General features: G+C 37.5%; 2 protein-coding genes across 2 annotated transcripts; both read left to right on the top strand.

The window, feature by feature from the left end:
* Nucleotides 1-479: 479 nt before the first annotated feature.
* On the top strand, nt 480-18,385 carry rit1 (Ras-like without CAAX 1). Its single transcript, XM_022683074.2, has 6 exons — nt 480-660; nt 8,211-8,300; nt 10,412-10,468; nt 12,943-13,016; nt 14,480-14,671; nt 15,475-18,385. The coding sequence occupies exons 2-6, from the start codon at nt 8,219-8,221 to the stop codon at nt 15,703-15,705; spliced, it is 636 nt and encodes a 211-aa protein (XP_022538795.1). The 5' UTR covers nt 480-660; nt 8,211-8,218; the 3' UTR covers nt 15,706-18,385.
* Nucleotides 18,386-20,078: 1,693 nt separating this feature from the next.
* pex11b (peroxisomal biogenesis factor 11 beta) lies at nt 20,079-24,816 on the top strand. Its single transcript, XM_007254720.4, has 4 exons — nt 20,079-20,387; nt 21,239-21,354; nt 21,686-21,887; nt 22,545-24,816. The coding sequence occupies exons 1-4, from the start codon at nt 20,332-20,334 to the stop codon at nt 22,957-22,959; spliced, it is 789 nt and encodes a 262-aa protein (XP_007254782.2). The 5' UTR covers nt 20,079-20,331; the 3' UTR covers nt 22,960-24,816.
* The last annotated feature ends 277 nt before the right edge of the window (nt 24,817-25,093 follow it).

Below are 25,093 nucleotides of genomic sequence, written 5' to 3'. Positions count from 1 at the left end.
GGCAGGCTTTTATATACCTTTATAGACCTTGCTCATTTAGGTCTCCGGTCTGCAGCCAGAGTTGCCAGGTTTGCGTTTTTTTCCACCAAATTAGGCTTGGTTTGAAAATCCAGTTGCGGGTGAAAATTCAGGGGTGGGGGTGAGTTTTTTTTGGCCTACTTTTAAAAATTACCACGACCGCCAAAAAAAACTAAAAAAGTGGGTGTTGCCTTGGATGGACATGGCAAGAGAGAGAAATCACAATGTAACCAGAAATTAGCAGGCGATGAGAAGAGAGTTTAGGAGGGGCAAGAATTGAGAAATGAGTAAGTAAAAGTCTTTTTTTTTTGCAACTTAGGTTTTGGACTGACTTTGGGCTGGATATTTTGGTTGGATCTGGCAACCCTGTCTGCAGCGCTACCCTTCTGGAGTGTCCTCGCTGTCAGCTGACCTCATTAACGCTTCGGCAGTCCGGCCGAGGCCCAGAGCTGAACCCCACCGGCTTTAGGACCCGGTGGCGGCGGCGGTGGCAGTGGCAGCACTGCGCCCTCCACGGGGCTGTGTGTGTTTACAGTGGAGAGAATGGAGCTTTAGAAACTGGAGTTTTTATTAATCACCAATCAGAATGATCACCTGCCTTACTGCTGAGGGGACGATGAGGACTGATACACTGTGATACAGGTGAGCACACACCTGCAGCTTTACCTACTTCTTTAAAAATCAATCAACGAGTTTTAATGTTGAGGTTACTAGAAGTTCTACAACTGAGTGAATAGTGCCTCCAAAAGTTTTTTTTCACTCATTTATTTATTTTTGCACATTTATTTTTTAGCTAACCAAGCAACTTTTACTTTGTTGTTTTTTCTCACTTTATGCCGTAAAATCCCACTAGAGGGGGGAGGGCTGCAGGCTGGGCAGTGAACTTGAGGCTCGGGGCTGGTTTTAAAAGTGTTGTTGAATGTTTTTGTTAGACTTTAAGCTCTCAAAATGGCACTTTCTTGTCCCCTTTCGCTGCACTGAGTCAGACAGCCAGCTTAATCTGTAAATGACGGTCAAGAATAGCTTGTTTTAGTTAACAGAACATGAGCGGGTCTATTGAATTAGCTGAACAATCGGGTCTCTCTTCGCTCTGCGGTCACGATGCTGGTCCTGCTCTCTCTCTTTCAGTGTATGTCAGTTTGGCTCCACATTTACACACTTTTCTCCGCTTTTTATTCACTTCATAATCTTTTAAAAGTGTTTTTTTTTCAATCAGGGAAAAGAGGCCTGTCTGGTATACTCTGCGTGTTTTACCCAGGTTTCCTCATTCTAACGGTGAGCTGATAAAACTTTAGTGGAGAAAGTGCTGCTCTCAAACAGCACGCAGAGTTTCAGCCCCTGTCCTCAGAGCTGATCCTGACCGAGGCCTAAACTGACCAGTCCAGGGGCTCTGCTGCAGCCCGAGCCCCAGACTGGAGCACTTCAGCTGGGTAGAGCTGAGTAGGTTGTCACGGTGTTCCTCTATAGAACCATCTACCAGTAGTTCAGACAGTCATGCTTGTTATAATAGGTAAATGCTGTAAAAATCCAATTGCATTCCAGAAAAAAACAGTATCACTGAGGTAAGGCACTGTTAAAAATCTGATCTGGAAAATATGGCTAGAATAAATTCACAATATATATTTTAATGGTGGTTGTTTATCATTTCAATATTTATAAGAACACCAGATGTCTGTACTTACAAACTTCTGAAAAATTATTTTGCCAGTTTTTAGGGCTGCAAATAGCTGATTATTTTGGTAGTCGACTAATCTGATTTTTGTTTTTTCGATTAGTCAACATTTATTTCTGCCATGTCCATCTCTAAAAACAAAGAACATGGGATTTAAAATGAGTTTTATTTGTTTATACATTAAAAATACTCATATTTAGTCATTAAATATGTAATCTGTTGGGTTTGGGGACATAGGGACCACATTACTCCAGTGCTGGCCTCTCATCACTGGTTACCAGTGAGATACAGAATTGATTTAAACATTTTAGTGTTGACCTACCAGGCTGTACATAATGAGGCCCCAGCTTACATTTCTGAGCTTTTGTTTCCACTTAATAATGTAAGGTCTTTAAGGTCCTCCAGCCAAGTTTTACTGTCTGTTCCACAAACTAAAATAAAGCTAAAGGGTGACCGGCCTTTTGCACCTCGAGTGAAACCTGTGTGAGTGAACAATTTACCTCCAATTTATCTCCAAATAGGCACTTTGTGTAATGCAGTACTGTTAAAAAGTAACAATTAGTTGACAATTAAATTTTTAGTCGACAAATTTAAATAATCGGCATTGTCAATTATATTGACTTATCGTTGCAGCCCTACCTATTTGTCATATAATGTGTCCTTTAATGAATGTAAGTCAGTGACAGATGCTGTAAATAACGTATTCCTAAATATGTAAAATGTAAAAAACCTTTTCACAGTCACTGAAATACTTTCCGTCACAATATACAGTACCAGTCAAAAGTTTGTGTTAATTTTTTTTCCTACATTGTAAATTAATACTGAAGTCACCCAGACTATGAAGGAACACATAAGGAATCATATAGTAAATAAAAAAGTGCTAAACAAACTAAAATACTAACTGAGGTGGCTCTTATGTTGGGTGCTGTTAACTTGTGTTTTTTGAGGCTGGTAACTTCTTCAAATGTTTCAGGTTGACTGACTCTTTTTTTTTTTTCTTAGTTGAGTTTCTGCCATAATATGGATTAGAAAATTACTCAAATAGGGCTATTCACTGTATACCAATTCTGCCTCTTCATAACTTTACAATTGATGTTCTCAAACACATTAAGAGGACAAGAAATTCAGTGATTAACTCTTGGCAAGGCACAGCCTCTTACAGAAAGGCATTTCAAGTAAATACTTTTCAAAGCTGACTGAGAAAAATAATTTGCAAAGCTGTCACTTTGAAGAATCTAAAATCTAAAACATATTCTGCTGTGTGTAACACATTTTTGTTTACTTAAAAACTGCATATGTTTTTCTTCTTAGTTTGGATGACTTTAGTATTAATCTACATTGTAGAACACATTAAATTCAGTGTTTTTTATTATTTTAAAGTGTTTAACGTATTACTGGTACTTTATAAAAGTATAAAATTATTGACCAGCCCCAGTTCTCACTCTCTAAATAATCTCAAATGTATTGGATATATAGAGGTCCATCACTTTAGTTCCACTGCTCCACAGCCCAACACTGGAGGGTTTATTTAGCAGGGTGACCTTACTCTCCAGATCATCTCATTTTGTTGGCAGAACTTTTTGATTGTGAGTATGCAAATTTGTAAGTATGCAAATACCCATGTGTTGACAAAGTATTTTTCCACCTAAACCTAAATAACTAAATAACTGAAATCATTACATGAAATCATCCAAAAGCTTGTCTGAATAAATTTGGACAAATTTGGAATATATATGAATCCCAGTAGTGGTCAAATTAAGTGGCCATAATTTGTCTTAAAATGGACTTGGACAGAAAATCTATTATTGCTTAGCTTACTGATATAACTTAATTTCTTGCTTGTGGCTAGTGGAGACTGTACTATAATACTGGGAAAACTGTAGGTAGGTATAGTGGTTAATTAACCCCAATTTTTCAGTTTGTTGTTTACTGTGAAGCCTGCAAACTTAATATTGGTAATTTTGTGATTTTTGACATTTTCTTATTGTAATAGTGGTGTTAAATATTTTCTGGAGATATTAAAAGTGTTTAAGCCATGTTTAAAGCTCTGTACACACATAAGATCAGTTTTGAATAAAGTAAGGAAGGGGCTAAGCAGTTCATTAAAGAATCTATGACTGTTATTTAGAAACATAATAATTTAAAATAAAAAAAATATTAGAAAAACTTGGGAAAATCATTGGCTTATATAAACAAATGCTGTTGTTTTTTCCTCCTCCTGTATGGCCACTATTTTGGAGGTGAGAGGAGCTTTTTGTGCGATATCTGCAGCGTATATTAAGTTGAAATAATGTACATCATTTACAGTTTGGAGGAGTCCAGGTGTGGTGCTGAAATGCAGAAGTGGCTATGTTTCAGTTCGTGCACCTCCTTTTAAACTGTCCTGCACATTTCCAACAAATATACGTTTAGGAACCCAAAAAGTTCATTCCCTTTAAGCAAAGAATAGTAGGTTTTTCAGGGCAAACTGTTGTGGGATGTCTAGTTGTAGAGGAGCAAGGAGCTGTGGCGACCACACAAAGAGCCAAACATTGATCCATGTTTGCTTTTTGTAGAAAAGCAAACTTCTGTAACAACAGAACAAATTCCCACAGGTAATCTATGTACTCAATCTTTTCACTTCTGTTTACTGCCGTTGTGCAACGCCCTCTGTGATGTATCCTTGGTTCTATTAAAACCTGTGCAAATGTGGGCTGGTTCACTGCATCAAGGTTCTTATAAGCCTAAACAGAACCAATTCTGTTTTGGTTGAGAAGGGCTAACTGTGCACTTTTTAAAAAAGTGCATTCACTGTTGTCTCTCCCCTGCCTGAAATGTTTTTTTTGTTCTTCTGAGTGGAGCGTTCTATAAACAGTGATAGAAACATGGTAGTTCACAGAAAGCTCCAGCCCCAATATGCTGATTCATTTGACTGTGGTCAGTGTCACCCACTACTCTAGGGGCAAGATGTTGGATGGATTATGGAAGATGGATTATGGTAATGATTATATTGATTACATAATACTCCCAGTGCTTCCCAGTGCTGTTGTTGCACATCCAGGTCTTGAGTATTCGTATGGCCCACCTAATGTTTCTTCTTTACTGCACTTTTAATTGAGAAAGAAACACACAGTTTATAACAAATTAGTTATTTATAAAAGTAGACTTTTAACAGGGTGTAAGGTAGCAATGAGCATCGCAACATGCCTTGAGCAGGGTATAAGATAGGGCCCTGTGTGAGCAAAGAAAGAAATAGAAACAGACAAGTTCATGATTAGTCAACACTAAAATTCACAGTCGACAAGCAGTGTTGATTATATCTACTGATTGTTGCATATTTACATAAATAAATATTTATACATTGAGTATTTACATAATCATGCTTCCATAGTAGGCCTGGTCTACCAAACGTTGTTTCACTAATATAAAATTCCCTCCAGACTGACGGGTGTAAAATGTTTGCTGAACCAGCCTTTATACATCAGTTTTTCCAGCATCAGTCAATAACTCTGTTCAGTTCTGCACTCCCATATTGATCCTCCACAGTGCTGCAGCAAATGTGTGTTACTGACAGTGGTTAATGTAGCTGCCGACCAGTGGACTCATCACAGTGTCACATGAACAGCTCGGCCAAATGAGTCACTTCCTCTACTGCTCCAAACTTTGCCACTAGTGTCAAAAGCACACGCATAAGTGCGCTAAAAAAAGACATGGTCACACATTACAGCCAACACCATGATTAAAAAGTACACATGAACTGCACTCATTGTTACAGCTTAGGCTACACTGTACTGATCGCTTAACCCCTTTCAGACCTGAATTATCTCCAGTGATTCGGGGGTGGGGGAAAGTAAGAATGCTGTTTTCTGACTGTAATGCACAGAAAATAAGACTAATATTCTTCCATAAAATCTGTATAGCAAATAAATCCAGTTAACTAAAATCTAAAATATTATTTCTTTTATTATTTTCATTGCATTGGAAGCATGTGTAATATTTTATATTTTATTTTGACCTCTCTATTTCATGAACCATCCCTAAACAGTAAAAAAAAAAAAAAAAGCTGTTATTCAATGACTTGTGTACTTTTGTTTTTTCAGTGTTTTCGCAGTGGATGGGACCAAACTCTACTCTTTCATTAGTTTATAAACTTGTTCATTGACTGGTTTATAGTCTCTCAAATAGTATTATGTGCAACAAAACATTTGAAAATACATGATGGGTTGAATGGGTTAAAGGGACATATACATAATATTACATACATAAAAAGTATGACCAGAAACAAACATGCAATGCAAACAAACTGCATATCTTTCTGATTAAATAATGCTCTACAGAATTAAGTAGACAAGGATTAATGTGTAAGAGTGTAAGAGTGACTAAAGGATATGTTTATTGTGCATTTTAAGGCTGTGTCATATTGTATCGTTTGCAATAATATCGTTAAATGTTTGACACGATAAGAAAAACTCATTTCAATATTGAAATATTCTTGAAAGCTATTTTGCTGTTTACTATGTTTAATTTAATTGCTTGTTTGCAGTTTATGTGCATGGAATAAATAAGCTGGTAGATATTTGTTGTTGCATTATTATTGATTTATTTATATAACAAAAAACATATTGGTATTATATTTATATTATATTTTACTTTATTTAAAACAAATCAATGTTTTGTTTTATCGCCAACATGATTGTTATTACAAAATATTGTGATATTATTTTAGGTCCATATCGCCCACCCATAGTGTATTTAATAATGGAAATACTAGAATAGTCTGTTGTTATATTGTACTCTGTTGGTATATTTGAGAAAAATAAACTTATATAAATATGATAATCTTGACAGTTTTTTTTTTATTAAATATGACTGACAGTTTTCTATTGATATATTAAAAGCCTTTTTGTAACAAAGGTGCCAACTACATGGAGCACGGTGCCATTTTTCCCGTAAACACAGAAAGAGGTGGGGTTTCACACCTGCAGTCCTAGCAACCGCGGTCACTGTCTATGTCTAATAGCAGTTATGAAAGTGAAGCTGCATTAAACAGTGTGAAAACAGACAGCAATACAAACAGCAGGCAGCCAGAAGTACACACAGTTTAATTGCTGGAGCTTTACTCCGCAGGGTTACTTGGTTCATATTTTTTTTTCTGCTAGTCTATTTTCGCTTTTGGTCTACATGCATATTATTTGCTTACACTAGTCTATATGTTCTGTTTGTACTGCAGCGTGCTTTCTCCTACTACCTCATTTTGCTTGTCCTGATTTGACCTTGCTTATTTTTATCTTGCCTGTTGTGGGTGAACACATGCAGCAGCTGTTATTTTTTTTGAGGTACCAAAAATATGTGATTCTGTTGTAAAATTATTTTGCTGTTAAATAGTTGGCAAGCTAACGATGAAAAGATACATACAGAGACAGAAGGGGATAATTGGCAGGTTTGATGGCACACCACTGATATTAAGCTTAAGGTCACAAATGTCCTGATATCCTAATAATGGTCTTAAGTAGTCTAAAAGTATTGTTTTCATAGGGTCAATATGAATTTAAAATCTTTTTGTTTAGGATTTATTCTCCATAACATGATCCTATATGTACTATACTCACTCACACTTGTCTACATGCACTTTACTTGCCCTTTAAATCTTTAATTTTCCCAAAAATGTGAGGAGAAATAAAGCCGCGCTGAAGTACAGCGTTATACAGGAGTTTAGTTCTTCAGCACAGACACTGCAGCAGTATTAGCATTAGCTGCTAACTGCGCTAAGCACTAGCTCTTTCACCTTCCAGAGGTAAATGAGTATTATTTGCCTACAGCCTGCTGCTAACCACAGCTAGCACTACTGAAGCAACATTAGCATTACCCACTAACTGCTCTAAGCACTAGCTCTTTCACCCGTTCAGAGGTAAATATATCAGACTGTAGGCTGTGTGTTTACTGTATTAAACAAGCTACGTGGAAGGAACCTCTAGGTAATGTTACCTTGGCTTACCGCAACACTCAGCGTTCCTCAGTGTAGAGATGCCAGGCGGCATTTACTAGCCCTAACTGTGGCTAGAGCCAGAGGTTAGCCGCTATTGCTGTGCCTTTGTGTAAATCTGGAAAGCTAAGCTAACTGTAAATAAATGGAAGTGCTTTACTCACCCAAATAAACAGTTTTCAGGAGAGAAATCTGTGTAGATTAACATCCAGCACTCGTTTGACTTTAAAATATATATAAATTACAGTTACACCTGCTGAATAAGAAGGAAAACATGGCGACACCCCTGGTCCTTACTAGGGTCGCATAATGCACCTAATAATCCAGTGCAATTTATGTATGAAAATAGACCATAAAATAGACGCTTATTGATGGTGTGCCTTAAAATTCGGTGTGACTTATAGTGCGAAAAATACGGTAAACTAAAACAGTGTTGCTACAGCTCAGAAGTTCAAAAGGTAGATACATTTTTTGTTCTGTTTCTGTGAAATGTGTGTGTTTAATCCACCCGTTATGTTATGTATGTTGTTTTTTATATATGTAAAATGTGTGTTGCAGTTGTTTTGATGGAGTCTTCGCGGGGAACTGGCTCTCACTCCCGCGAGTATAAACTGGTGATGCTGGGGGAAGGAGGAGTGGGGAAAAGCGGTGAGTAATGAAAGAGTAAATAAAGTTTCATTCTTTCTTTCCTTCTTTGTCTCTATTCTGTTCTCATTTGTACTGTCTGATTTTAACCCTGCCCATTTCAACAAACCACATTCTGTGGCCTTTATTTACCCTATTTTAAAGCCTTACTTTATACCGGAGTTACACAGTGTACTCTTGTTAGTCATTTTTGCAGTATTGTGTTTTGTGACCACAGTATGTGAATGGTCCTGTAATTTATTTTAATTTTGTTTTGGGAGTGTCCAGATCACCCTCACATGTGGTTCTATTGACCAGCAGCATCTGTTCTATGAACTGCATCCATGTCATTGAGTATAAATAATACTTGTCAAAATAATGCAGAACAAACAAAAAACATCTGATCCTGAACCGCTGTTTTATAATTCTAACATTATTGGTCGCATTGCAATCCTAATTCATACTGAATCCCTTCTCTCAGTCTTGTGTTCACTGTTGTGGTTAGTCTGGTTTGTTTCAAAATGAGGTGTCCTTCATGTGCACACACACACACACACACACACACATGCACAAACAAACGCATGCACTGCTGCTGGGCGGTGGCTCGCTGCTTTAGCAGTCAGAGGCTTCAGCTCTGTCTGGTCGTTAGGGAGTCACCTAGCAACCCACCACCCCCAAGTCTGTTGGCGTAGAGATCAGTAGGCTTCACCTGGTGTAGATGTATTATGGTTGCACTGCAGGAGAAACTTTATGGTGACTGATATTTTTACTTTATTTCACTGACTGTCTCCATGGGAACTGGACAGAAGAGATGCATAAAGCAGTGTATGTATGTGTGTGTGTGTGTGTTTGATTTCATACATTTTCAGGTCAGGTCTTAACCGTAAAATATGATTAAAGTAAATCAAATATCTCCAAAAACAGTGACTTTATAGAAAGCAAAAATGCTTTTAACTTTAAATCAAAAAGCTAATGTAAAACGGGAGTTTTCCCACATAATTTTTGTACCGATGTACACTAATCAATGGAAAAATTTCACACCCAGATAGAAGTGTTGCATTGCAGTGCTGCAGTGCACTGGAATATGCATTCAGATAGGGTAACTGGTGGCAAGACCTTAAGAACTTAACATTGGCCTGTCAAAATACCTGTAATATACTGTAGAACAGAGGAGATCTGGCCTCATGCAAAATTGCACCCCACACCATGACACCAGACCTTCTTGTTGTGTGTTGCATGATCACAGTGCCTCCACACAAAAATTTGTTGTTTTTTTTGTCATCTCCACCAAGACAGAAGCAGGACTCCTTACTGAAGATGACTTGAGGCCATTCTGACTCACTCCATGACAGTGAGGTCAAACACCACTGTAATCTTTAACAATGCTGATGTGGTATTAAGTTGTCATAATGGTCTGTGTGCATGTTATCCAATGTTGTGCAGCCATCTGCCAATGGTGCTGGTACTAATAGGATGACTCATGGAGGACATTACTGCTTGCTGAATATCCACAATCGTGACTGTAATGTTTTCTGTATTTTTGATGATGAGCGTAATACATATGACTTATAATTTATAAAAGTGTACAGTACACTCCTAATATATTTAATAAACATGGAATGTATTATCACATGTTCCTTATATACTGTACATAATATAAGGGACTTAAATATATACTTTCCATATTGGACACACATGTACCTACATACTTAATACTTATACACTTATACCAACCACTTTATAACACCACCTCATTATTTCAACACTATACACCCACATGCCACAAGCATGTCAGTGTGACTACAGTGCTCAGAATGACCCACCACCCAAATAATACCTGCTCTGTGTTGGCCCTGGGGCTCCTGACCTTTAAAGAACAGGGGAAAAAGGTGGATAAAAAAGTAGGCAGAGAAACCGTAGGAAAGCCAGCTTGTGGATTTGTTTAGTTCCATCACCATTTCGCCTGATTTAACTGATTTACCAAACACAGAAATTGAAGTCTACATTGGTGGAAAGGTATTATGTTGAGCTGTTTGCTGAAGGGAAAAATTCACTCTGTTACTCTGTGTATTATAACACCACACCTGGATTATGTAAAAAAAAAAAAAAAAAATCCTCTCTCTTTTTTTCCCCAGCCATCATCATGCAGTTTATCAGCCACAGGTTTCCTGAGGACCATGACCCGACCATAGGTAAGAAAGTAAAAAAATATATATATCTGCCTCTCTTCCTAAAGCCACTATATGTTTGGTGATTGATGTTTACAGTGTCAGAAGGAACACTAGAGGAAATAGTCTATTAGTGCATACTTTCACATGGGTTGGAGGAGTGTGTGTTGATTTAGGCCAGTGGTTCTCATCTGTATTTTACCATGTACCACCTATGACCAAACTATAACTTTCAAGGATCACCTGGAACTTAGCTTGTGCCGCACACACTTTCATACACAAAAGTCTAGATGTGGCCTCCACATGTCATATAATTTATGTTTTTGCAAAAGTTTTTATTCAGTAATAGTGAGGAGAAGGGAGCTAGTGTGGTAGGATGTTTGACATCTCGGAAAGCTTGATAGAGAAACAAAAGGAGTGCATTCAAAATCTTTATTGACAAGTCAGTTCACTCTGACTTAAAATCTGACAAAAAAAAACTCATGAATAGTTTATAGCGTTTGGCTCCCAAAAAAAAAAAAAAAAAAAAGCAAATATTCGTCTTGGTACTGCACTGTATAGATCTGCTCATCAAAGGGGGCTTCTCCACTGGCACACTGACCGCCAATCTTTACTTATAGTGTAAGCAGCTACTGTAGCTAAGGCTCTTTTTGTTTAAGGGTGGGACTTTATAATTAAACGGACACTGGGATGAGAAGCCATAATTCATTCTGTGGCTTGTCTCCTCATAAATAATGTCTCTGGTGCAGTGTAGTGTGATCTATGGTGAAACATGACATCCCCTTTCACCATAGGTTAATTATTCAGTAATTAATCTTAATGGAAAACTGTCATATAAAAGGTGGTATCAGGTTACTTTAGCTTTAGCTTGCATGTCACAGAATTCTTTCCGTGGTGAAAAAAAAACATTTAAGGAACATCTCTCAAGGAAGTAGGTCTGTTAGTATCTCAGTCTACCATAAATAGAAGACTTCATGAGAGTGAATACAGAGGATTCATCACAAGGTGCAGATCATAAGGCTCGTAAGGCTAGATTAGACTTAGACTATTAAAAAACATCTAAAGAAGCCAGCCCAGTTCTAGAACAGCGTTCTTTGGATAGGTGAAACTAGGATCAACCCCTACCTGTATGATGGAAAAAACAGCTCAACGCAAAGCTCACCACATTCTCTTTAAAACATGGTGTTGGCAGCATGGACGTGCATGTCTTCCAGTAGCACTGGGTTTGTAGCGTTTATTGATGATGGGACAGAAGACAGAAGCAGAAGGATGGGTTATAATACAAGCTTGGGTTTGTCACCTCATTAATAATGTCTGTGGTGCAGTTTAGTGTGATCTGTGGAGGCTACATGACACCCCTTTAACCATAGATTAATTATTCAGTCATTAATCTTAATGTAGACACTATTGTGAAATAGTTGGCAACCCGTTAGTTTAGCATATCTTTTTCTGTTCTGCAGAGCTCTGTTGTAGAACATATAAAACTGATGTTAATAATTATAATATTGTAGTTATGAGAGTAAATATCTGGAATGTGGGCTTATATACAAAGTCTAATGGGTTTAGCATAAACCATCAAATGTAATCTTGGGGAAATCAGAGTGGAAATTTCAGTCCATAATATTTTAGGACATTCAGTGAGCAACCAGTTGGACACATTCCACAGATTGAGAACCACTGATTTAGGCCTTATATATATGCAATTGGTGGGCTATAAACATACATTAGCTTTGTAACAAGCTAATGCTAAAGCTAAAGACACCAAATATGTCTTGACTGCTTGAGTACACTTGGGGTAATAGGAATATTTTTGTAAAATAACCTAAAATATTCTATTCTGTCTATTCTCTCTAACCTGCAACACCTTATCTTACTCAAACAGGTTAACAGTGTTTCCCACGCATTACTATACCTGATCAATTACAGCATAATTATCAGGCCCTTTGTGAGTGAAGTTGGCAGGTGTAATGAAAGCTGACATTAGCACATTGTATTAGACCTTCTGGTGCATTTATCAATTCATGAGGTTGTAAAGCTTCCTGCTCCAGAAGGCTTTTTTACCAGGTCTGATCAGGATGTTGCATTATTTTCCTACTAAATAATGCACATGTTTAATAAAGCTCCCTAGTTTTCATCGGCTGTATAGTTACTGTAAGCTGTTGTTTTGTATGTTATTAATGAAAAAGCATACAATTATTTTGGTGCCTTTTTCACTGGGACTAAAATCTCTGACCTCATAATTTCATTTGATTCATCTTTGAGAAATGCAGTTATGCATGAATAAACCCCAAATGTTATCCTCTAATCTAATATGAATTGTATTTTTCAGGTCCAGTGTTATCTCTTAACATAAACACACAGACTAAACTGTAGTTGCTATTATCTCAGCTGTTACTCTCTCTTTCATAAAAAAATGATTCACGTGTTCTCCTAACATGATAAGTACATTGTTTTCTTATTGTTTTTATGTTCTCATGTGGGCTTGATCCTGATCTCAGAGGATGCGTATAAGACGCAGATACGCATAGACGATGAGCCAGCAAACCTGGACATCTTGGACACAGCAGGACAGGTGAGCAGGAGAGGAAAAAACAAGCACAGAAGGAAAAACAGTGGAAGGTTAGGAAAATTAGGTCAGTGTAGGGGTAAATACTCACTGGGATCATGTTGTGATCATCATTATCCTACTGTAAAAGTACAAGAAGTACAATAGTCACAAAACAGCCACTGTGTCTGTAAATGTCATCCAGAACTACATCATATAAACACTGTAAAATTTAGTAGGTGAATATAATCAGCTGTAGCATTAAAACCACTGCCTTGAGTTAATAATATTGATTATCTGGTTTCTGAGTGGTACCTGGCAACTAATACATATTAGTCCAATGGTTCTCAAACTAAAGACTATGGTTCTTTGAGCACTAAGGGGAGCACAGAAAATATAAGCTACTGTATCTCTTTTTTATATAAAAATTTCAGTTATATCAATTTAGAATTATCAGATATAGCCATATCTTAAAAAAAGTTGTGCAAAATTAAAATATAGCAGAGAAATGTACATACATACATATTCAGCAGCAACTGAACAGTCAGTTATTGACAAAATAACATTAAGTTGATGTGTTTGCAGGAAGAAATATGGGAAACATCAGAATCTGACTGTACATTGTATTGGCAAAAGTATTCACTCACCCATCCATATAATTTAACCCCGGTTCCAATCACTTCCAAGACCACGTGTATAAAACCAATCATCTTCTACACACATTAGTGAAGGAATGGGCCACCCTCAGGAGATCAGTAAATTCCACCATGGTATCGTGATAGGGGGCAGCACCTGTGCAACAAGTCCAGTTGTGAACTTTTCTCACTATTAAATATTCCACAGTCAACTGTCAGTAATATTATAACAAAGTGAAGCGATTGGGAACGAAAGAAACTCAGCGTAAAATGGAAGAGCGGGGTCAGCTGATTGCTGAGGCACTTAGTGTGAAGAGACCATCAACATTCTGCAGAGTCAATCACTATAGACCTCCAAACTTTGTGGCCTTTAGATTAGCTCAAGAACATTAGAGCGTAGAGAGCTTGATTAAATGGATTTCCATGGCCAAGCATCTGCATCCAAACCTCGCATCACCAAACGCAATAAATGCAAGCTGATACTTCTGGCAATATAGTGTATAGTGCAGTAACAAAATTCAATAATGTGTAATTTGTAAACTTTTGTATATTTTTGTAAAAAGCAGTAACTTTTGTATGAATTATAAAAATGTAACAAAATAAATAGTGTAATATTCCACAAGATTAAAATGCTTAATATTTAGTTCATGCAAATAAACTGCTAACATAAACAAATATACAAAAAATCCCATTAAATAGCAAAACAAAATATACCACTTTCAAGACAGAATACTGCTATTATCACAATAATTATAAAATTATACCAATAATATTACAAATGGGAGCTAGAGGTTAACATGTCACCTGCTAATTGTATGTGTAATGACTGCAGCTATGTTGTGTGTGTGTGTGCAGGCTGAGTTCACAGCCATGCGGGATCAGTACATGAGAGCTGGAGAAGGCTTCATCATCTCCTATTCCATAACGGACCGCCGCAGCTTCCAGGAGGCTCGTCACTTCAAGGAGCTGATCTACCGTGTCCGCCGCACCGTGGACACACCTGTGGTGCTTGTGGGAAACAAATCAGACCTTGCTCACCTCAGACAGGTATACTTATAGTGTATACTGTTGTAGATACATGTACAATTTCACTTAAAATTGTGCTAAAATATAAGGACGTTTTCTTCACAAGAAATAATAATAAAAAATTAATTTATTAACTATTTGTGCTTAAACCCTTAACGTGCCTTGTCCCATATACAGGCTACAGGTGTAGATGATACAAAACCCTTTTTTCTGCACAAAAATAACTTATTTACATTCTGAAAATTTGAGGGCTTTGCAATCTCCTACAGGACACCTGGAAACACTGCCTGTTTTATTTTGATTATTTTGATAATAGCAGATTTACGTAAATATTATTATTTTTTTAATTACAATTACAATTATGCTTTTCAATAATGTTCCTTATCTAATATGAAAGCTTTTTATGTAATGCTTGAATAGAAATCCTCAAGATTTAGTGGTTTAATGTCAGTCAGACACTTCACAAAAATTCTGTCCTGTTAAGGGTTTAAGCTCCTTCTTGATTGTATATTTGTCTGTATGTAGCTTGTCTGTTGATTTACAGTTTCATCCTCTGTACCTTTATTAATTGTTAGTTAGCTGGTTGAATCACTCTTAGTTAGCAGTGACAATAAGGTGTGTAATAACACCAGCAGCACCGCTGTGCCTGATACACTTGTGCCGGCACCACCAGTAACACTTTAACAAAACCAGTGTCACTTTATTAAGTACAAGTAGGTGCTCATAATAAAGTGGCCAGTAAATAGAAATACAAGGTAGGAGTTTCGATTAATATGGATGGTTTTTGAGAGTATCCATCCTAATCTCTTTTTGTTTTTTTGTAGGTGTCAATGGAGGAAGGAAAAGAGCTGGCGAGGGAATTCCAGTGTCCGTTCTTTGAGACATCGGCAGCATTTCGTTATTACATTGATGAAGTGTTTGCCGCACTGGTGCGCCAGATCCGTCAGAAGGAGGCCGAGGTGGTTCGGGGGAACGAAAGAAAGAGCCGCCGCTCACACTCTTTCTGGAGTCGTCTGAAAGCACCGTTTCACAAGAAACAGCAGTCTGGGCACTGAGGGGGCTGATGGGATACTGTGGTCCTCTGAGACCTAGACGGGGACATCTGTACACTGAAAAAAAAGTGCCGCATTGAGTTAGCTTGTTACATACATAATTTCCCAAATGAATGTAATATGCTACATCAGCACTGTTCTGACTTTCAGTTTACTTACTTCTGGCAATAATTATACTGATGTAACATTTTATTCACATGGAAATTAATCAGTGCGTCACTTTTTCCCCCCAGTGTCGTCCTCTTTCTGCCAGCTCCAAAAGGGGCGTTTTGTGAACTATTGACATAGATAGCGTACATGATTTAATACCATTGATTAAGCACTCCAAATCATTTTCATTTTGCTGATCTGACACCGACCAGCCTTTTTTGTGCAGGACACACACTTACGGTCATTATACTGTATGTAAAGGCTGTTTATTGTTACTCTTATAGGTTGACTTATTATTAGTGGAAAAGTATTGAACTTGAAAGTTTTGTATTTCTTAATATATGCGCAGCAGCTTTTGAGGTTGACTTTCAGGAGAACTGTAGTACCTCGATTTGAAAAATGGGAGGAAATAAGAAAGTTGTGGAGACCTGAGGAAAGGATTGTTATGGGGTGATGGGAGTAGAGATATGCAGTATTGTGCATAGTGTGAGAATACTCTTCATTTCTTTCATTTCCAGTCAAAATGGCCATTAGGCAAGGTTATTGTTTTATCTTTTTAAAGAGGTTTAATAAGACAGAATGGCTGTGCAGCTTTTTTGATGGTGGTCGCTGTGTGATGTATGATGTTGCTAGGTGGTTTCTGTGGTAATCCAGGTAGTTGCTATGATGAGCAATATGATTAAAAGATGGTTGCTACACTGTTGCAAGGTGATGGCAATGGCATTTAAGGCTGATTGATATGGCTCATGTTGTTTTCAAGTGGTTGCTGTGGTTTATTGTGTGTTTCTAATGTGCTGGTATCATCGTGACATTTATGAAAACAACTGAAGAAAATGTGCAAAATTCTGTTGCTACATGGAAACATCTGATCAGAAAGCTGTAAACCCGCCTGAATCACACAATTAGACTGAGCAAACTGTTGGAGTTAGAATGATGTTGACATCTTTACAACTACAGATAAGTGTAGTTAATATAAGAGTACAGCATAAGAAGGATAAGAATAAGAAGATACATCAGGTAATCTAATTGCTTTGCAGTGCATACCATAATAATCAGTCTAATAATAATTGTGAGGAAGGAGAAAGAAAGCAAAGGAACATAAAGAAAAATACAGGAGTTTGCAAAACTGGAGTTCAAAACATGATTCATAGAAAAAAATATGACCTTTAATAAACTTTCTAGACTTGATAGTCTTAAAAATGCCTCCATCAGAACAACAGCACTTTCATCTTAGACCTGTAAACATCCACAGATGTTTGTGTCTCCCTGAATGAAAGGATATGGAACAGATAAAGAAGCTCTTACTGAGAAAGGCAAACAAATGAATCAAACAGCTGCTCTCAAAAAAACTCAAAATGAAAATGCTTTGACAGAACAAAACGTGTTTCTCTGCAGGTGTTTTGAAGAAGAATTACACGCGAGTCTACAGAGAAGAACAAAAGCTGTAACAAAGATAAAGGGTGCACTTGTAAAACACTCAAACAGCTAATATCACACATTAAACTAGAATTAAATGAATGAAAAATGGTTCAATTAAAGTATGAAATTGCTAATAGAATGTGTTGACAATCTTGTACTTAATGGCTGTTTTGACTGGACCCTAAACAAATGAAGGGTGAGTTTTGCGGTAGGGATGATTTATAGAAGGTTTAAGATATTGCAGGAAAGAACAGAAAGTGAGAATGCAGTATGTGAGGAGTAAAGGACAGAGAAAGAAATAGATGGACAGCATTAAACAAAGTGCTGAATTTATGTGTACATGATTTTCACATGGGCATAACTCATCCACATAGAACTGTTTTTCACATTTTTAGCAATGACCTGTCATGTAATGCAATTAATTCATGTGAAAACTATGCACACATTTGATTCACATATATACATATGTTGTGTATACATTTTATTTTTCAGCGTAGGTCAAAAATATGGATGGGAAGTTCAGTTATGTGGAGACGTGCTAGTTGGCTTAACTGATTCTGTAAAAGTATCTTTTCATCCCAGTTGTGTTTTTGTGTCCAAAGCTTGAGTCAAGGGCATGTTTGCTTTGCATCTGTGGGCTGCAGTCTGTTTGCAGTGCGGGTGGGTGTGTTTCGATAGGGATTGAGCTTTGTCAGAGGGGCTTGCAGAAGACACACTGGGAAAGTCCAGCCATGCACACACAGAGAGATTAATGGACTAGATGACTCAATACAACACAATAGAGTTGGATTTACAGTAGAGGGTATGCCAGTTGTTACTGTTGTAGAGTAATGTAGTCAGTAGATGAACAGAAACCTTACCTCTCCCAAAATGGCAAATGAATGTGACTAAATAAAATATGTGGTGTTCTCTCTTTCCCATATTGTGCAGTTACTACACATAAGATCTGAATGGTATATCTGGCTGTTGCTGAGTGTTATGCAAATGCCAGACTTTTTTTTTTCTTTAAGTGTGAGATTTTTTATTAATTGCGTGATCATGAATACTATATTTTCCTTAATTTATTTTCATCAGAGATTCTGGAATAAAATTGACGTAGATTTAACAAAGTAAATTGTGGTCCAGTTGTGCTTTTGTTTTAATTTTAGAAGTCTCATGATGCCCTCCGATGGCAGATTAAGGGTATTACTACAGCCTGAAAGCCTGTCAAAATGAATTCATGTTGATCATGACATTTGATCATAAAATATAATGTGCATCTGCATTATGTTCTTTCCATGTCTCGCCCCTTTATTAATACTACTAAATATTTTTGTACAACATGAGAGGCTAGCATTACGGCTACCGTGTGCTGATGATGGTGAGCTGATACTGAACTCACAGCCAGAGCACGTTTAAAAGACTTCCAAGAGTTGAAAAAGGCTTTACAAATTAAATTAAAATGTCTGCAGTACTGAAGCATTTGATATTTTGACATTTTTAATACATGTTTCAGTATCTATGGATTGCTGGCTCAAAAATCCCAGATCACGCTGCTAACCTCAGCAGCCGGAGTCAGAGAGAGCCCCAATTGGCCATGTTGTCCCTGGGGGTGTGATCTCTTAGTGGGATGTTGGTCAGCACAGGCATCTGTTAGCTCATTAATTAGAGCTGGGTCTCTGCTTTGCTCCGAGTGCACTGGTTACCCAGTAATGCATCAGCAGCAGTCTGAGAAAAGACAATAGCTGACTTCACGTGTATCAGAGGAGGCATGCGCTAGGCGTCACCCTCCTAGTGTTGAGTTAATAATGCTACATTTACATGCTTGTCAGGCTGTACGTTTCTCTGATAAGTCGTTCACCTCACTTGGTCGCATTCATGTGGTTTGTGTAGGAAATAAATTAAAAAATATTTTATGCTCAATAACATGTTTGTAGAAGGCTAAAAAGTATTACTATTACAATTATGGTACAAAAATAACATTAATGTTTGATATTTTACTGTTGTTTACAACCATTTAGGTCACAACTTTGTCAATTTGTGCTACATTAAACATTTTGATGTGCCCGACTTGAGAATCCCACTCCAGAGGGTGTTCATGTGGCGCTTTCTAGTGGAGAATCTAGTTTTCTATTCAGCCCATTTCTAGTATTAATAGTGATTAAAGGAGTCCTGGTGAGGATTGGGGATAGTCGTCCTTCATAATTGGAGAGACAAATATTAAATATTTATAAACTAGCCTACCAATCCTGCACTATTATGATTAATATAGTATCTACATGTCTGAAAGTATTAGTCATTAAAAATATATTTTAAAATGCTTCAAACTACTTTTTAAAAATATTTTAATCTTTTGAAAAGCTGATTCAAACTATTTTTCGAAAAGACATGAGTTTTATTTGAACCAGTGCAAGACTACTAATTTTCAGAAGTGTATAAAAAGAAAAACAAAAAAATTGCAGATGAGTAGATGACACTGCAGATGAGTTTTAAACAGTTTTAAAAAAGTTATTAGAATCCAGAGGAAATTCTGAAGAGTGATTTAACATTTATTAAACTAATTTACAGCCAGTAATGGACTACATGAATGTAGTCCTGGTCAGTTAACAAAAAAGTGACAAATAGCTAACTTATATGTGAAGAATTTAAAATCATAGTTAACCAAAACTATATTTTCAGTGAACAATTTCACACCACCCACAACTAAAAGAGTGTCGTTTTAATTTGATTTTACAAAACAGCTTCAGTTTATTTGGACTCGGAAGAAAGTGAATCGGTTCAGCGGCTTTGTTCAGAAGATCCGAGTCTAAAGAACGAGTCAGATTTGTCCCTGTTTGCTTACCGTCGTTGAGAGGTCGCTGTCAGTGCGCAACACACTGATGTTTTGGGGTCAGAATATACAGTAGTGAACACAGAAGCGCTGAGCAGCGCAAGGGGGGTGAGAGAGGAGTGATTACGGGGCTGCTGCTTTAATTCGAGGGTGTAAGACTCGCTATAAAGTTTATAAACCCGCTGTAAATTCTATAAACTCGCTGTTTTCGCGGGTCGTTAGCATTTAGCTTTAGCTGTGAGTGAACAGCGATGGAGTCGTGGGTGCGATTCAGCGCTCAGAGTCAGGCTAAAGAGAGAGTTTTCAGGTAAAACACGCTTTATATTTAATCCCACTCTATTTTAGAGCTGTTAATAATGAAACACGGTGTCTCTGCTCAGCTCTAACAGCTATACAGTGTCTGGGTGAAAGTTAACAGCTCTAGTTCACCTGAACACGCTCAAGTTTATCTTCAGGATTAGCACAACTACTGCTAAATTACATCATATGTAACTAGCTAGCTACTAAAGTATTCAGACACTCAGTTAAGATTAACTAATTAATTAATCTCTGCTTTATGGGTATTCCGTTTTTGAGTGTTGTTTCTATAGCTAGCTAGCTAATCTCCATAGACAAGAACTGATAATGGGTCGCTCTGGAGAAGCAGCAAGTTAGCTAAACGGGTCTAAGGTCAACCCGGGAGTAACAGTGTTTAAGAGATATACAACTCTGAAAAAAAAATAAGAGACCACTTAAAAATTCTGAGTTTTTAAGATTTTACCAAACTGAAAACCTCTGGAATGTAATCAAAAGAAAAATGAATGATTACAAGCCATCAAACCAAGCTGAACTGCTTGCACCAGGAGTGGCATAAAGTTATCCAAAAGCAGTGTGAAAGAATGGTGGAGGAGAACATGCCAAGATTCATAAAAACTGTGATTAAAAACCATGGTTATTCCACCAAATATTGATTTCTGAACTCTTAAAACTCTAAGAATATGAACTTGCTTTCTTTGCATTATTTGAGATCTGAAAGCTCTCCATCTTTTTTGTTATGATCGTACAATGATCGTAAACACGCACCCTTTTTTAAATCATTTTGGACTAGCAGGGAGTTACACCAACACACTACTACTGATGGTGTTTTCAATAATGTTTGTGTTGTTTCTTGTTGAACAGGGCTGCCCAGTATGCCTGCACTTTACTGGGCTACACACTGCAGAAAGGAGGAGCTGCTGCTGAACTACTAAAAACAATAAAGCAGCTAGAAGCTCATCTGAGTCTCAGCAGAAAGTGTAAGTTTACATCAGAATCTCTATTGGATCTGTATTAGTACTAGTTTAGATTAAATTAAAATATTTGGGAGGCTTAATAATTTAATTGTTGACTAAATAAGTTGAGTTAAATTTCTGCAGCAGTTTTAGTCCACAATTTATATAGTTTCCTCTCTTGATAATAGGCACAAGTTGTTTGAACAGTTCTTATTTCATTGATGTTCATTGACTCCTATTGAGGGTTTGTATTTCTGTGTATTTATAGTTCTAAGCTTTGTTCTCCTCTTGTGCTTCTTATGCTAATTTGATATATTATGTAAATATGTCTGTAACCCTATTTTGTCTCTGTCAGTGTTGCGGTTAGGAAATTCTGCAGAAGCCCTGGAAGCAGCTAAACGAGCAGTGCATTTATCTGACTGTGTGCTGAGGCTCTGCATTACCGTTGCCCATTTAAACAAAGCCATGTACTTTGCCTGTGACAATGTGCTGTGGGCTGGCAAAACTGGCCTGCTTCCTCAGCTTGACCAGAACAAATGGAGCCAAAGATCATTCAGGTGAGTTTAAACCTTTAAAACGGCTCAAATAGCTTTCAGCCAAAACTTTTAAAGAGTCCACAAAGCTAATATTGCCCTGATGCAGGCCTTCAGTGATGACCATAAAACTTTAAAAAACATTTTAAAAGAACATTGATCCTGGAGAGGTGCCCTTGAGCGCCTAATGCCAAGCACTGGATTTTTGGAATGATGGAGCTCCGTCCAGTACCTGGGCTATTTGAACTAATCATCCAGCATCATTATCTAATGTTACCAAAGCTCTTTGGGCTGAATGCAATCAATTCCATCTCACAGCCATTTAAAGGCTTTTACTAAAGCAAAGAGGAAAAATCCTTCCTGTTTAAACCCTTGATTTCATAGCAAACACTGGAGGAAGAAAAATATCTTGTATCTTTTAGACTTTTTATGTATCTACAAAATGTTTTGTGCTGGGTTCAGGCTATGTTACACGAGCTATTGTTGGGCATTTTTATAGCTAACAGTATGCTAATTGGTGGAGTATTATAAGTATTAATTACTAAATCTCTCTAAGACCTTATAGCTCCAATGGAACTGTAGCTTTATATACCCTTTCTCTTATACTTGACTTTTATTTCTTTTTATTTACTTTTTGTCTCTCTCTTATTGTCCCTTAAACTTGTTCCACTGTTCCTACAGATATTACCTTTTTGCGCTCATCCTTAACCTGACCCGGGATGCCTACGAGATCCGTCTGCTGATGGAAAGGGAATCTCGCAGTATTTCAGCTAAAAGCTCTCTGGCCAGCCCTTCTGTTCTCTCTCCTGGTCCAGAGAACGGTGAGTTTTCACCTGGCTTCTCTGCTCCACCATTCCCCGCTCTCCCCGTTCTGACGGCCCGGCTCCAGCGGCAGCTGCACCTCCTCATTTCAGTCCTGAGAAATAACCCTCCTTTACTTCTGGATCTACTGAAGAATCTGTGTGACCTTTTCATTCCACTGGACAAACTGGACATGTACCCCACCAGCCCGGGCTTCGTTGGAGCCTGTGGCCTCACTTCCTCCATTCTGTCCATCCTCACCATTCTGTATCCCTGGCTCAAACTCAAGCCTTGAGCAACGTGCACATCTCTGATGAAGCCCTACAGATATCTGATAAAGTGCTGGGTCTGAACTGAGAGCTGCTGTTGACTGTAACTGGGGCTGATGATCGAGGGGAAGCATGATGGAGCCTGAATTAAAATTTCCCAGACAGTAAGCCCACAGGAAGTGAGGTGGTGAGGTTTTATCTGCATGAGTGGCTGCAAGGCGAGGGGGCAAGTGTGCGTGCGTGCGTGTTTATACTATGTATGTCTGTTTGCAGTGAAAAACATATTGCACTAAATTTACTTGATCCTAATGTGTACATAATTTTCACACAGTTCAATTCATATAAACACTGTTATATAAAATAGTATTTAGCAGTTATATTTTATTAATGTGGAAATTATGAATACATTTTATATCTGTTTTATCTGTGTGCTTTATGTATGAGTACTAGGGCTGCACAGTATGGACAATACTTGTTTTCAAAAAACCTGAAAAACGCTCAACTACCCAATTTAAAGCCAATTATGATAATGAGACCTGCATAGAGACAAAACTTTATTATTTGAAATCCAAATGAGTTGTGAGGTGATATCTTGTAAGTAATATTACACATTGGTCAGCATGTTCAGTATAAGGCAACGAGCGAGGCCTGGTAGTGGGAGCCAGATGGATGTGACATTTCCAAAATTGTGCAGGATTTAACATTCCTCAGTCCACATGTGATGTGATCTGTGTACCAGGAATATGTTAAAGAAGGCATTACCACCCTTAGTGGACAGTGTGTTGAGTGGTAATGATCATCAAACCGGCTGAATATCCTCCATACAGACAAGCAACTTTTATATACACTTTTAATGCAGGAGGCCCCACATGCATATCCTGCTGGCAAATCCAAACTTCTTTAGCTTTCATAGGACATGCAGGGGTCTGGTTCTTGTCCCATGATTTTTGGCATGCATATGTGCATAACCTCATATCTGCAGTGCATCAGGAAAGAAGCAAACCTGATAATGATTGACATATATTGATTAACGAATGATGTAAAAATAGTGCAGCCCTAGTATGTGTGTGTGTGAGTGTGTGGGTCTATGCGGATGAATGGCTGTAAGCATCTTACATGCATATTTGCATGAATTTGTTTATCACTTTTTCATACACACATAGGAGTGCTTGTAAAGCTCTGTCTGAACCCTTTGGTCAGTAGCTTAATCCTCAGTTTGGATGCGTTTTCCAGAATTTACAAATTTCCACAAGTCCAAACAATGCCCTCAGCTGAACAAATGTCATTTTAAACAGATCCTCATTCCTTTAAATCACCATTAAAAACGTGATGTGATTTCTCTATCAAAACATGATTTGGAGTGCAGTTAAGATATTCCATTCAACTGTGGGCCTCCAGTAATTGCGGTAACCATAAATAACCATGACCTTAGAACTGAACTAATGGTTAATCTCATTTGAGATGTTGCGATGCATCTAATTGTGTTATTGTCTAACGAGGTATTCTTAATGCAGCAAATCCAGTGTTATTCTGCTTTATGATTCAGAAATGGTGCGCTGTATGTGTCAGTTTTAAATCTAGTGGTGGATCATTCTGCTGTTAGTTGCGCTGCATATAATATACTGTGGAAATTTTGAAATTACAAGCTAATTTCACTTTATCTTTTGAATATATTCATTTTGTCTGGCATAACTTTGCATTAATGTAAAGAATGTATGATCTTCCTGTAGTTTTCCACTGAACTGATTAAAAAACAAGACATCTTATCTGACATGTTTGGTCAGTTGTTGATGGTTGAATTGTTTTCTCTGTAAATTATAAGCTCATTAAAAAGCTGTATCAAGAAGACTGCTTTTTTAAACCAGTAAATCTTTATCATCTAACCTGCTCTGTGTGAGTTATTCTAATTACTGAATGTTTACTTTAGAGTCTCTTGCTACTTTATTAGAAATGCCTCCCCTGTAGTTTGACCTTGCTAGCTCCCACAGTGAGTGGAAATGTAATCAGTGTTTCTAATAAAGTGGCCACTGAGTAGAAGTACAATCTTGGTGTTTCTAATAAAGTGGCCAGTGAGTGGGAACAAAGGGTTAATGCTTCTGATCAAGTGGCAAAAGTATGTTTATAGACTTTAAATATTACCATACTGATCAAGAGCTGTGA

The sequence above is a fragment of the Astyanax mexicanus genome, chromosome 3, assembly GCF_023375975.1.
Source record: "Astyanax mexicanus isolate ESR-SI-001 chromosome 3, AstMex3_surface, whole genome shotgun sequence".
Classification (NCBI taxonomy): domain Eukaryota; kingdom Metazoa; phylum Chordata; class Actinopteri; order Characiformes; family Acestrorhamphidae; genus Astyanax; species Astyanax mexicanus.
The sequence above is the reverse complement of the archived record's forward strand: the minus strand, read 5'-3'. Positions and strand labels throughout refer to the sequence as shown.

Bases quoted from the DNA above. Each gene is read 5' to 3' on its own strand.
- rit1 (XM_022683074.2), top strand. From the start codon at position 8,219: ATGGAGTCTTCGCGGGGAACTGGCTCTCACTCCCGCGAGTATAAACTG. The intron at 13,017-14,479 runs GTGAGCAGGAGA...GTGTGTGTGCAG, and splicing joins TCTTGGACACAGCAGGACAG to GCTGAGTTCACAGCCATGCG. The intron at 14,672-15,474 runs GTATACTTATAG...GTTTTTTTGTAG, and splicing joins ACCTTGCTCACCTCAGACAG to GTGTCAATGGAGGAAGGAAA.
- pex11b (XM_007254720.4), top strand. From the start codon at position 20,332: ATGGAGTCGTGGGTGCGATTCAGCGCTCAGAGTCAGGCTAAAGAGAGA. The intron at 20,388-21,238 runs GTAAAACACGCT...CTTGTTGAACAG, and splicing joins GCTAAAGAGAGAGTTTTCAG to GGCTGCCCAGTATGCCTGCA. The intron at 21,355-21,685 runs GTAAGTTTACAT...TGTCTCTGTCAG, and splicing joins TCTGAGTCTCAGCAGAAAGT to TGTTGCGGTTAGGAAATTCT.